Below are 12,298 nucleotides of genomic sequence, written 5' to 3'. Positions count from 1 at the left end.
CCCGCTCCCGCGGCTGCGCTTCCTCCCTCTCACTGCCCGGAGACTGGGCCCGCTGCCCGGCTAGGGAGCACCTCCTCCTCTCTGGGAACCTCCAGAACGGGAGGGCACGCCCAGCGAAGGGCGCCTCCGAGCCGGCGCGGGACCGCGAGTGGATGCCTGTTAGCCGAGCTCACATTCTTCAGTGGAGTTTGATGCTGGGCAGGCGACGGGCTCCTTTTGGGACCCGGACCGATGCCTCTGCTTAGTAGCGGTGTGTCCTTGGGCAAGTATTTATTATCCTCTCTTAACCCATTTCTGCATTTAAAAAATCTAATCTAGGAGTTCCTGTTGTGGTTCAGTGGGTTAAGGACCTGACATTGTCTTTATGAGGATGCAGGTTGAATCCCTGGCCTCGCTGAGAGGGTTAAGGATCCATTGGTAGGCCACAGATGCAGCTCCGTCCGGTGTTGCCTGGCTGTCGCATCAGCCTGTAACTACAGCTGATTGGACCCAGAGCCCAGGAACTTCCATATGCTGCAGGTGCCGCCACAAAAAGAAAAACAAATCTTATCTGCGCTGCAGAATCTCTGTGAAGACTGAGCGAATCTGTGTGAAACTCGACACCGGCAGCATAGATGGGCGTCGCTTGTGTTCCACGTGCTCTGTGCGGTGCTGCTGCTATGTGTGATCCCAGAGACAACTCATCAACAAATTTGCCAGTCCTCGAACATTTTGCAGCTGTTATTCTTGCCAAAGGGCTCTTTCATCTTCTCACTAAATGCTGTTTCAGTGACTCACTAATGTCCTCAAGGAGCTCCTTTGTCCCTGTCAGGTTCCTCTTCATGACATCATGCTTTCCCAGTCCTTCGAGAATGTTCCTTTCATGGAGTAGTGGGAAGAAGAGAAAAGGAGTGTGTTTCGTGTGTTTTAAAACTTTCCATCAGGCTCTTCCCTAAGCCCTTCTAGACCAGCAAACATTAGGGTAAAAAGCCCCTATCTCACCTTTACGTCCCTGGGTATTTAGGGGCAGAACCAGGTCTCCTGATTGTCTTGTCTTCGGCCAAGTTGTTATGACCCAGTGACACTTAATCTTCCATCTGGATACATAATCATAGTCCCTTGGGGGTGGGGCTCATAAGACATGTTTTGAGGGGACGCACGTCGCTCTATAACAAGCATTCCATGCATATGAATTTCCGACAAACGTTCTTTAAAGAAAATAAGCAGTGTTAATAAAATTTGAACTTTGCGCTGGGTTTCACGTCGTTCAGTAAGGAAAAAGCCAGTTCCTGCTTCCCTTTAGAAGAATTCCCCACGTACTTAGTCTCCTCAGGTGCCGGGAGCCGAGTTTCAAGAAGAAAATTTTCAGAAAGAGGATCTGCCTGATGACAGAGTCCAGGGGATTCCGAAGAAAGGCTGCAAAGCAGCACGTCCTCCAGCGCACAGAAAGCATGAGGCTGTAATGCCTGGGAAAACACGTTTCTAAATCTCTGTCCTTCCTGTTTTTAACAATGACTCTGTGCTCTGTTTACTCTGCCTTAACTCCTCGTTCCTTGCCTTGAAGAAAAAACTCATTAACTTGTTATCTAAATCTTGGGAGTCGTTCTTGCTTTTGCTAAATGTTTGGGAAATGAACTCTTCATTATCTACACCTAAATTACGTGACTTTTTAGAAAGATTCCTTTTCCTTCTAAGAGAATCATAGATAACAACGGTATTTACTACTTGTAGTTTTAGAAGAAATTGGTACGTTTCATAGCTATAGTTTGAAGCATTTAGAGGTGTTAATTAGTTCAAGTTGTTTTTCTTTAGCTGATTCATTCATCTATAAAAAGAAAATAGGCGTAAAAGCCTGTTGTTGATTGTTAAATACAAGTTAGAACAACAGGTTGCGGTTGCTGAATTACTAGCCAAGCGCCTGCCCTGAAAACACAATGCATTTGTGGTTATCACAAAGGTCACAAGAAGTCTTAACACGTCTGACGTTTGCAGCCAGTGGGATCGATCAGTCCTACCTGGTTATCTTTTAATGGGTTTAGAGCGTACCCTGCCTGGATAATGTGCTTCTTCATCTTTAACTCTTACGGCTTCTGCAAGATAGAGTCCTTTCTCCTGTTTAAGTCACTGCTGTCCAGCAACAGAGTTGCGACGGCGTGAACACTGCTCCGGAGTGTGCGTCTCCGTCATTCCTGCGCCTGCCACCCTCCTCTTCGGGCAATTCCCTGGCTGCTGGAGCTGGACTCCGGCACCAAGGTCCAGGCTGGAAGTAGTGGAGAGACCTGGAGTGGAGTCAGAAGGGTTGGGTACCCGGCTCGACCCAGCTGTTTACTGGCCGTGTGTCTTGGACAGGCCTCCAGCCTCTCAGCCCAGTTTACTCATCTGAAAGCAAGGACGAAGATACCGTGCTTGGTGTTTCTCACCTCTTTGGGTTAGAAAGCAGATAGGAAAGCCGATAGGAAGCTTCAGGGCTGAAGTCACAGGCTGTCACTTCAGGAAGTTAACTCCTTAACGTCCACACGCTGGGGAAGCGCCAAGAAAAAGGGGGCATCTCTGCGTTTCAACTCGTGGTGCTCCCGGGGTGCGTTTGTTTTCTGGGGCAGGGTGTCTAAGCCGTGAGGACGCACCGTAGCCTTTTCAGGACGGCTCTAGGCAAGCATCCTCTGTCTTGTAGCATGCAGAGAATTTCCTTGGTCTCACCTGTGGATGGGCCTCTGCAGCCAGGTCAGAGGAGGCTGTGAAATGCAGCTAATGACAGTGAGGAAGAGCCAGCACCATGATGCCCGCAGCGGGCTCCCCCTACAGACGTGTGCAGGGGGCTCGGAATTTCCGTCTTCACCCCACGAACCCGAGGAGAATGACTGACATGCCCTCTGGGTGTGAGTCTCAGACACAGTCCCCGAGACCCGAAACGCCTCCTGGAGAGCGCATCCCTGTGTTGCGTGCTCTGAGCTTAGCGCTTGCTTCTCCAGTACCTACACGAACTTACCTTTGCCTCAGTAAAAACATTGCTTGTGTGAAGATGGGTCTCAGCCTGGGAGACTCTGATCATTGATATATCCCCCACTGTCTATGTTAGAACCAAACTCTTGGCTCTCCCGTTTCATCACAGATCCAGGCCAAATTCCCCGGATCGCTAACTGTGTGGCGCATAATTCAGAACCAGTTGGCACTAGAGGGCGAGGCCCGGTGTGGGCAGTTCTGGGAGGGCGGCAGTTCTGAGTCCAGGGATGCTGGAGGTGGGAAGCTGCAGTTTGGGGCTGTCCGGGCCGTAGTGTGAAGTATCGATGAGGCTTCCTGGCCAGGCAAGGGGGTCTGAGGCCAGGAATCTGGATTTTCTCCTTGCCTGGTGTGCCTGGGCTCCTGACTTTCTTGCATGTCAGGATCCCATCAAAAGAGCTTCTGGGAGTTCCCGTCGTGGCTTAGTGGTTAACAAATCCAACTGGGAACCGTGAGGTTGCAGGTTCGATTCCTGGCCTTGCTCAGTGGGTTGGGGATCCGGCATTGTCGTGAGCTGTGGTGTAGGTTGCAGACACGGCTCGGATCTTGTGTTGCTGTGGCCCTGGCGTAGGCTGGTGGCTACCCTCCAATTCGACCCCTAGCCTGGGAACCTCCATATGTTGCGAGAGCGGCCCAAGAAAATGGCAGAAAGACAAAAAAAAAAAAAAAAAAGAGCTTCTGCTGTGGACCGAATTGTGACCTGCTCCCCAGTTATTGAAGCTTCAACTGCATTTAGGGTAAGGAAGTAATTAGAGTTAAACAAAGTCTTAAGGGGAGTTCCCGGGGTGGCACAGCGGTAATGAACCCGACTAGTAAACATGAGAACGCAGGTTCAATCCCTGGCCTTGCTCGGGGGGTTAAGGATCCAGCATTGCTGTGGCTGTGGTGCAGGCTGGCAGCTGCAGCTCCAGTTCAACCCCTAGCCCAGGAACCTCCACATGCCTCAGGTGCGGCCCTAAAAACAAAGCAAAACGAAACGAGGTCACAAGGCGGATTAATACCTATCTGAGTCGAGACATCAGAGAGCCACCCCCCCACCGGCCCCGTCTCCTCTCTGTCTCCCTCCCTCTGCTTTGTGAGGACACAGTGAGAAGGACACGGTGTGCCGGCATGAAGAGAGGCCGCCCCAGGAGCCCAATCTGTCAGCACATTTCTTGGACTTCCAGCCCCCGGAACTGTGAGAAAATAACTTTCTGTTGTTTGAGCCATCCAGTCCCCGGTTTTCTGCTGTGGCAGCTCGAGGAGGCTAAGGCAACTTCCAATCCCTAGTCAGCTTTTGGTCCTGATGCCAGCAAAGGACCTGGAGAGATGATTTGCTGCTTGAACTTGAAAAACAAAAGACAATTAGTTCCCTCGGTCCAGGACGGAGTCGTGGTGGGGCTTTCTGACTCAGAGGAGCAGAGTTTGCCTTCATAGGAACAACAGAGTGTCAGGGTGTGTGTGTGTATGTGTTTGAGAGACAGACAGACAGACAGACAGAGAGGGAAGCAGAAGATGTAACGTAACCTGTGTAACATAATACATTCACAGGTGTTGGGAATCAGGGTGTGGACACCTTTGGGCGCCAGTGTCGTGCCTGCTGACATCTCAGGTCGCTGATTCCTCTCCTTCCCCTCCCCCTGCGAGTGGCCTCGGTCCCCCCTCTTGCTGGCCCAGGTCTGGCCACTCCCCCGCCACCCTGCCCCTGGTCTTCTTCAGCCCTCCCCATATCCTTATAAACAGCCTCTTTTTCAGGCCTGGATGCAGCTGGAGTCTCTCGTCTGTTTTTTGCTACAACCATGACCGGTGTAGGGCGTGTGCATACGAAGGGCTTTATCCAGAATCGACACGGACCTCTCTAGACGCCACAGTAAGAAAACTGACCAGATAAACAACATGCCCAGAATCTGAACAGACCCTTCCCCGAAGAAGATATGCAGATGGCAGATAAATACAAAAAAGATGCTCGGCCTCATGTGTCATCAGAGAAATGCAAATTAAAGCCGTCATGAGCTACCACCAGACACCTATTAGAAAGGCCAAAATCCAGGACACTGACAACGCCAAACGCAGCAAGGGTGTGGAGCCACAGGAAGGCTCGCTCACTGCTGGTGGGAGATGCAGAAGGGTACAGCCGCTTGGGAAGACAGTTTGGTGGTTTCTCACAAAACTGGACATACTCCTACCATGCAAGCCAGCGATGGTGCCCCTTGGTGTGTCTCCAAAGGAGCTGAAAATGTATGTCCCCACAAACACCCACACAGAGATGTTCGAGAAGCTTCATTTATATTGCAGAGCTTAGCAGCAACCAAGATGCAGTAGATGAAGGGATAAACCAGCTGTGGTCCATGCAGACAATGGAATATCATCCAGCACGAAAAACCTGAGCTATCGAGCCACAAAAAGCCATGGAGCTCGAGGTGACAGGCAGAGCACAGAGGACTTCCGGGGCAGTGAAACTCCTCCGTATAATTCCAGTGGTAGATACATGTCGTTAGACATTGGTCAAAACCAGAGAATGGAAAACACCAAGAGTGAAACTTTTTTTTTTCTTTTTCTTTTTTTCTTTTTTTTTTATGGCCACACCCAGAGCAGATGGAAGTTTCTGGGCCAGAGACTGAATGGGAGCCGCAGCTGGCCATGCTGGATCCCTACCGCACTGCTGGGGGTCCAACCCCAGCCTCCTTGGTGATGCAAGCTGCTGCAGTTGGACACTTAACCCGCTGCACCACGGCGAGACCTCCGCGCCAGGACTGAAGCTTTGTATAAACGATGGCCTTTGAGGGATAATAATCTGTCAACAGAAGTTGGTTGACTGTAAAAAAACACCCCTCTGCTCTGATGACGGGGAAGGAGCTACATGCGTGGGGCAGGGGCTGTGTGTACTTTCAGCTCCATGTTGCTGTGACCCTAAACTGCTCTAAAAAATGGTTTCTCGATTTTTATTTATTTATTTACTTACTTACTTATTTATTTTGTCTCTTTTTGCCTTTTCTAAGGCCGCTCCCCCGGCATATGGAGGTTCCCAGGCTAGGGGTCGAATCGGAGCTGTAGCTGCCAGCCTACTCCACAGCCACAGCAACATCAGATCCGAGCCGCGTCTGCAACCTACACCACAGCTCACAGCAACGCCGGATCGTTAACCCACTGAGCAAGGCCAGGGATCGAACCTGCAACTTCATGGTTCCTAGTCGGATTCGTTAACCACTGAGCCACAACAGGAACTCTGTTTCCTCAATTTTTAAAAAGTGATACAATTTTTTCTACACACTATGTGCTCCCCCCTGCCACTGGATGAGGTGCTACTGGGGCTAAAGATGAATAGGCCTGGACCCTGTGCCTACAGTGGTTGAGATCCTGAGACATAAACTCACAGGTAACTCACCTGCCCCAGCACAAGCTAAGCGTCGAATTCCGGGAGTGGATGGTGAGGACTCGAAGCTCCGCCTCTTCCTGGCCAGGCGGGCGCCTCTGAGTCTGTTTCATCTGGGAAATGACAGCACCTAACCTTGGGAGTTAGGCCTGATGCATGTGAGCAAAGCCCTTGGCCCTTGGGAAATGCTCTTGGGGACCCAGCCTCGTGTCCTTTCTCTCAAAGCCAAAGGATGGAGAGCTCCTTGGGGAGACCAGAGAAGGGGCCGTGGAGGAAGGAGGTTTGACCTGGGCCCAGAAAGTGGAAATTTGGAAAGGCATTGCAGGAAGGGGGGCAGAGCACGAGCTAAGGTTTAGAAATGGGAACACCCCAGATGCTTTTGGGGGGCTCACAGGAGATTCCCAGACCCAAGGGGAAAGAGGCACCCCCCCGGGGGGGCACACAGGGGCAGTGTTTCAGGGGAGGTGCAGCGGGGTCCTGGCCATGGTCCCTGGGGCAGCGAGGAAGTCCTCAGAAGCTCCGGAGAAAAATAGGTGAGTGCGTGCAGCCAACAGAAGCACCAATAAAACCCTGTCTGTAAAGTAGAGCCGTGGATGCCCACCTCCCGGTTACTGCGCAGATAAACAGTTGTTACCGCTTTTTGAGGGTCTGATACACGCCAGGTATTGTGTCAAGGACTCTCAGTGCGTGGCCTCAAGTGTCCCCACAACAGCCCTTGTGAGTGTGAGAGTATTTATATGCCTGTGTCTCCCAGATAACGAGACAAAGATTCTTTAAGGTCTGAGTCAGAGCAGCATCAGTGGGCCGAGTCAGAGCCCAGGTCTGCGTGACTCAGCCGGTGAGGCTCAGTCACCACGGGGAGCTTCTGGGAGCCCCATCACCATGCCCCCACTTCTGGGCACGCCCGCCAAACCAGGGCTGGCTGTCCGCGGACTGACGAAGCAGCAGGACATGCCAGGCTCGTCTTCCTGCCAGCCGGGGTGTGAAACTCGCCTGGGCTCAGAGCACCAGGGACCCCGGCCCCCCCCCCCACCTGTTCCCCCGGGCCCCACATGACCTTGCCTCTGGATGGAAGCAGGGGGCCAGTGGGCTGTGTGCAGAGGGACCGCTCCGTGTGGCACCGTGCATCTGTCACGCTGCCGGCTGAGGGCTCAGCAGGACCAGGTACAATTACTCAAATCTTATCACTCCCTCGCTGGTCATGAGCTTCTTAAAATATCTCCACAGGATGAATTAAAAATAGTAAGAGTGGTGGGGACCCAGCTCAGTAGCAGTGTCTTAAAGTGTGATGTTCTCGTTTCCGTGGACGACACGGGGGGCCATTCAGACTGGGGGTGGGGGGTGGGGCTCCCAGGGGGCTCCCACTTTCTGCTGTTCCCCAGAGCGAGGAAGGCCAGTGGCCATGTGGCCAGGATGGCAGTGACCTGCAAACAAGGAGTCCTGGGGTCAAGGACCTCCCTGCCCCCCGCCCCTCCTTTTTTGGTCTTTTTAGAGCCGCACCTGCGGCACATGGAGGTTCCCAGGCTAGGGGTCGAATCTGAGCTGCAGTTGCCAGCCTACACCACAGCCGCAGTGACGCGGGACCCACGCCACATCTGCGACCTACGTCACAGCCTGAAGCAACACCAGATCCTTAACTCACTGAACGAAGCTGGGGATTGAACCTGCATCCTCATGGATGCTAATCCAGTTCTTAATCTGCTGAGCCACAGTGGGAACTCCCCTGCCCCTTACCAGATGCAGCACTGAGGAGCCCCCAGCCTGTAAAGGGAGGTCTTCACACCCGTGGTGGTAGGTAGGACACGCCAGGCACCCTTCGTGTGTCCACCCACCGCACCCTCAGCATGGCCCAGGCAGGTCCCGGTCAGGGCCCCTCTGGAGGGAGGGCCAGGGGGCATGATGCTAGCGGACCATGGACGGGAAGGCCCGGCTGGGAGGAGACGGCGGGCCGGAGAAGGCGCTTCTCTGCCCACCAAGTTGAGAGGAGGGTTAAAACACATCAGGAGGCGTTTGGTCTTAGTGTCACAGTCCGTAGGGACAAGAGCAGCAGCAGCTCCGGGGAAGGGGGTTGGGGGGAGAGGGGTTCAGTGCTGAGAGTCAGGGAAGTTGCCTCCTTCAGCCCCTGTCACTCTGGATGGGAGCCTCTGCACCTGCTCCTGGCTCCCTCCCCTGCCACCTTGCCTGCCCCCTCCGTCCCAACCTGCGCTCCTCCCAGCCCAGCCCCAGCCCCAGGTACCCAGGACTTCTGGCAGGGTTAGAGCCTAAGCACTGTGTTTGGAGTCAAGCCGGCCCTGCTGTGTCACTTCCCACTTTGTGACCCAACACCAGTTCTTCAAGCTCCTATTTTATTTCCGTAAACTTAGAGGGTTACTGTGCAAAATACCTGCCAGAAAGCAGCTTAAATGCCCAGCTTCCTTGTGCGGGGAGAGCATTCAAATCCAGCCAGCCACCGTGATGCTGCTGCGGAGCGTGACGGAGGTGACAATGGTGGCTCTAAGGAAGGAAGGCCACCCAACCCAGCCTTCCGGACCCCCCAAGAGGCGCCCTGGCACAGCCAGAGATACACGATGCCCCATAGCGTCTGTGGGAGCCCCTGGTAGAGTGGAAAGTGAACTGCCTACGGTCCATCGGCACAGCCTCCTTCGCAAGCTTCCCTGCGCCCAGCCCTGGAGGTGGCTTCTCCCCCCAGCACGTCCTCTGTCAGGTCCCTTCTGGGGACCACATGTGTGGGTTTGAATCCCAGTTCTGTCCTTTGCTGCTGTGTGACCTCAGGGAAGTTAGTCAATCTCTGAGACTTACTCTTCATTCCTCAGAGCTGGTGAGGGGAGAACAGTCAGCCTCCCGCCAGTAGGGGTCACGCCCCCCCCCATGGGGTGTCCCTCTCACAGATTTCAGAGCCTGGCATCTGCGGGGAATCTCTGCCTCCTCCAGGGAACAGGAGATGTTGTTTTGTTAGCCAGTCCCAGGTGGGAGAGGATTTGCAATTCAACACTCTGCTCTTTTTCCTGAGCCTCGTGACTTGGCCAGGCTCCTGGGTGTAAAGAGAAGCTGCCTGCCCTGGGCTCAGTGTCACCGGCCCAGCCTGGTGAGATTAGCCGCTGCGGGCCACAGCTCTCCCGGCGCTGGGTGAGGAGGCGGCTGGCATCCCTCGGGCCGGGCCATGGAAGAGCAGGACGGCGCCTGCGGCTCCACTTGGGGGCCCCCACAGGGCAAGAGCCGCCCGGACTCACCTTGGTCATGGGTAAGGGCCAGGGCTGGCCGCTGGCAAACCGCCCCCCGGGGCTGAGGAGGGCCGATGGGACCTCCCTGAGCATTGGTGCCTTCCCACGTCTCCAAATAAGACGGGACGCGCGGCTCCCCGGGGGCTCCTGTTGCAGAGGCTGCATTTATAGGAGAGGCTTTCGCACTGACTGACCAAGGAAAGGCTCTGTCTGCCTTGGATGGAGAGCGCTCGTGACTACACTGAACCTCCAGACAGGGAGCGGGGTTATTTGAGGACAAGTGTTAAGAACCTTGTGTCTTTCGTGTTTGCATGTGGGGGAGGCGGAGGGGCCCTGAGTGTTGAAATTACTGGATCAACACCATCATTTAATCGCTGTCGCCACAGCGTGATGCATGTGTCGCGGGCTCCACTGGACTCCGAAGCCAGGGACTGCACCTTCCGGCCTTTTTGAGACTGCACCCCAGAGGCCAGGGCTGTGTTCAAAGGTAGTTATTTTCACTCAAAGCCTCAAAGCAAGAGTCCAGGCTGTCCAGCTAAGCCCAAGTGGAAGTGCGTTGGAATTCAGGCCTTGCTGTTCCTCCCAAAGGCTCGGGGTTTGGCTGCGGTGATGTGTTGGGAGTTCCTGCTGTGGCTCAGAATCCGACTAGTATCCATGGGGATGTGGGTTTGATCCCTGGCCTCGCTCAGTGTGTTAAGGATCTGGGTGTTGCCGTGAGCTGCCGTGTTGGTGGCAGACACTGTGGTGCAGGCCAGCAGCTGCAGCTCAAATTCGACTCCCAGCCTGGGAACGTCCATATGCCGCAGGTGTGGCCCTAAAAAGGAAGGAAAAAAAAAAAGATAACATGTGAGTCCCCCATCCCATGTGGCATCTGGTACACCAGAGTTGCTGCTCCGCTGGCCCTCTGCTTCAGGGTCTGGGCTGGCATTGGAGGCGTCCACATGGCCTGGAAGCAGAGAGGGAGCCTGGGGCTTTGCAGATCCTGTGGGAAGAGAGTGAGGGGTGCGGCAGGGCACAGGACAGACAGAGCCTCCTGGCTGCTGGTTTCCCGAAGCCCCTGTTGCTTGTCACTTCGGGGCAGCTCCGTAGGGAAAGGACCTCAGCTGCTGGCGCTCAGGCCACAATGCAGTGCGGGTGCCCGAGGGGAAAGGGCCCCTGGATCCTGCTCCCACCTGTGCCGCGTGGCCCCAGGGGCAGGTGTTTCCTGGATGGACAGATGTTTGCAGAAGCGGCGGATCAACGAGGGCAGGAAGGGGACCCCCGCCCCCAGAGCCATGCAGCTCAATGGCACCCCCATTCTGACCACAGAGACGGTTGTGAACTTAGTTGGGGATGAAGAGGGCTGAGTCTTGTTTCCACTCCTGGAAAGTGTCTCTTGACCGGAGCAGCCCTGTGTGGCTGGGGGGCAAAGGCACGCCTCCCGCGTGGGCAGCGCTGTGTTCTCCCCCCATCACTCTGCAACCGCGTCTCCTCAGCTGGGAACACATGTCTCCCTGTCATGGGCACCTTGCTGCTGCAGCCCAGACCAACCCTGCCCTTCTCATCTGACGCCGAGTAAACTCAGGCTTTGCAGTTGGGACTTGCCTGCCGTGGCTCCAGGGGCCGGTGCAAGATGGAGACAGGATGCCAGGCTGGCCTGTCTGTCATCCCGGCCATCCTGCCAGTGCTGTCACCCGAGGAAGCGCTGACGAGGCCTGTTTTCTGATTGTATTTTTGGATTATTAGTTATTTTTCCTGGTCATAAGAGCCTGTTTACCGTAAAAGCTCCAGAATCTATAGCAAAGTGTAAATAAGATAGTAAAATGCTCAGGAGCCTGCGGCTTTTGTAAGCAGAGGTTGTGCTTCGTTCGCCTGAAGGCTCCGTATGATTAAGCTGTCGGAAGGATTTTCAACCTCTAGTCCCTGTTTATTTCAACCCCTCCCCCGCCCCACATGCTTTATTCTAAGTTCCTCAAAGTCCCCTTTGCTGTCCCTGTGTGTCCCCGTGTGCTGTCCCACTCTGTGGCGCCTGGGACTGCCCCCCTGGGGGAGGCGGGCGTGCGTGGCAGGAGAGGGCGAAGGGCGGGTGGCTCCTGGGCCGTGGAGCTGCTGTACTGGCCCCTGCGGGGTGTCTGCCCCGGGTGCGGGGTCTACATGGGTCTGGGAACTTGAGCTTGGCCGAGTCAGGGAGAATCTGACCCGCTGTGCTGACGGGTGGCTGCAGGGCAAGGATCCCGGGAGCCTAATCGTGCTGCAACGAGAGAGCTGGTCTCCTGCCACTGCTGGGGGCTGCTGCCTCCAGCCCTGGGAGGACAGGCGAGGGCTGGGTCCAGAGTTGGGCTTCAGCAAAGCAGAACGGGAGCACAAGGTGGGAAATCGAGGCAGACACACAGATGGACCGACTGCCATGCAGGAAAGCTTAAGAGAAGCCTGCAGACGACTGGCCGAGCAGGACAGGAGAGGCAGGAGCTGTGGCCGCTGTGGCCAGGAGCCCAGGCCAGGCTGGCTGCTTCTGGGAAGGGTAAAAGTGGCTCAGCCGTCGTGGGGTGCTTTCACTCCCGGGGCTAGGAGAGGGCGGCTAGTAGTGCCGTGAGCCCTCAGCAGCACCGGTAAACTTAGCATCAGCTACCTGCGACATTGGCCACAAACATTCCCAGAGACTGTGAGCTTGATCTCTGGCCCTGAGTGTCTGCAGAGCCCCATGGGGCACAGAAATGGGTGAGACTTGGTCCCTACCCGTGGGAGGTCAGGGCAGGATGTGAGTGGGTGG

General features: G+C 55.0%; 1 protein-coding gene across 2 annotated transcripts in view; it reads left to right on the top strand.

Moving 5' to 3' along the window:
* The first annotated feature begins 9,391 nt into the window (after window positions 1-9,391).
* LPIN1 (lipin 1) overlaps window positions 9,392-12,298 on the top strand; it is a 135,186-nt gene continuing 132,279 nt past the window's right edge. Inside the window, exon 1 of one of the 2 annotated variants that reach the window (XM_047782622.1) lies at window positions 9,392-9,569. In XM_047782622.1, coding sequence (XP_047638578.1) covers window positions 9,489-9,569 — 81 coding nt within the window. In that variant the 5' untranslated portion in view covers window positions 9,392-9,488. The remainder of the gene's footprint in view (window positions 9,570-12,298) is intronic. The other variant, XM_047782623.1, reaches the window with a different exon arrangement.

The sequence above is a fragment of the Phacochoerus africanus genome, chromosome 5 (assembly GCF_016906955.1).
Source record: "Phacochoerus africanus isolate WHEZ1 chromosome 5, ROS_Pafr_v1, whole genome shotgun sequence".
NCBI classification, from domain to species: domain Eukaryota; kingdom Metazoa; phylum Chordata; class Mammalia; order Artiodactyla; family Suidae; genus Phacochoerus; species Phacochoerus africanus.
Note: the sequence above shows the minus strand (reverse complement) of the source record. Positions and strands in the feature narration are given on the sequence as shown.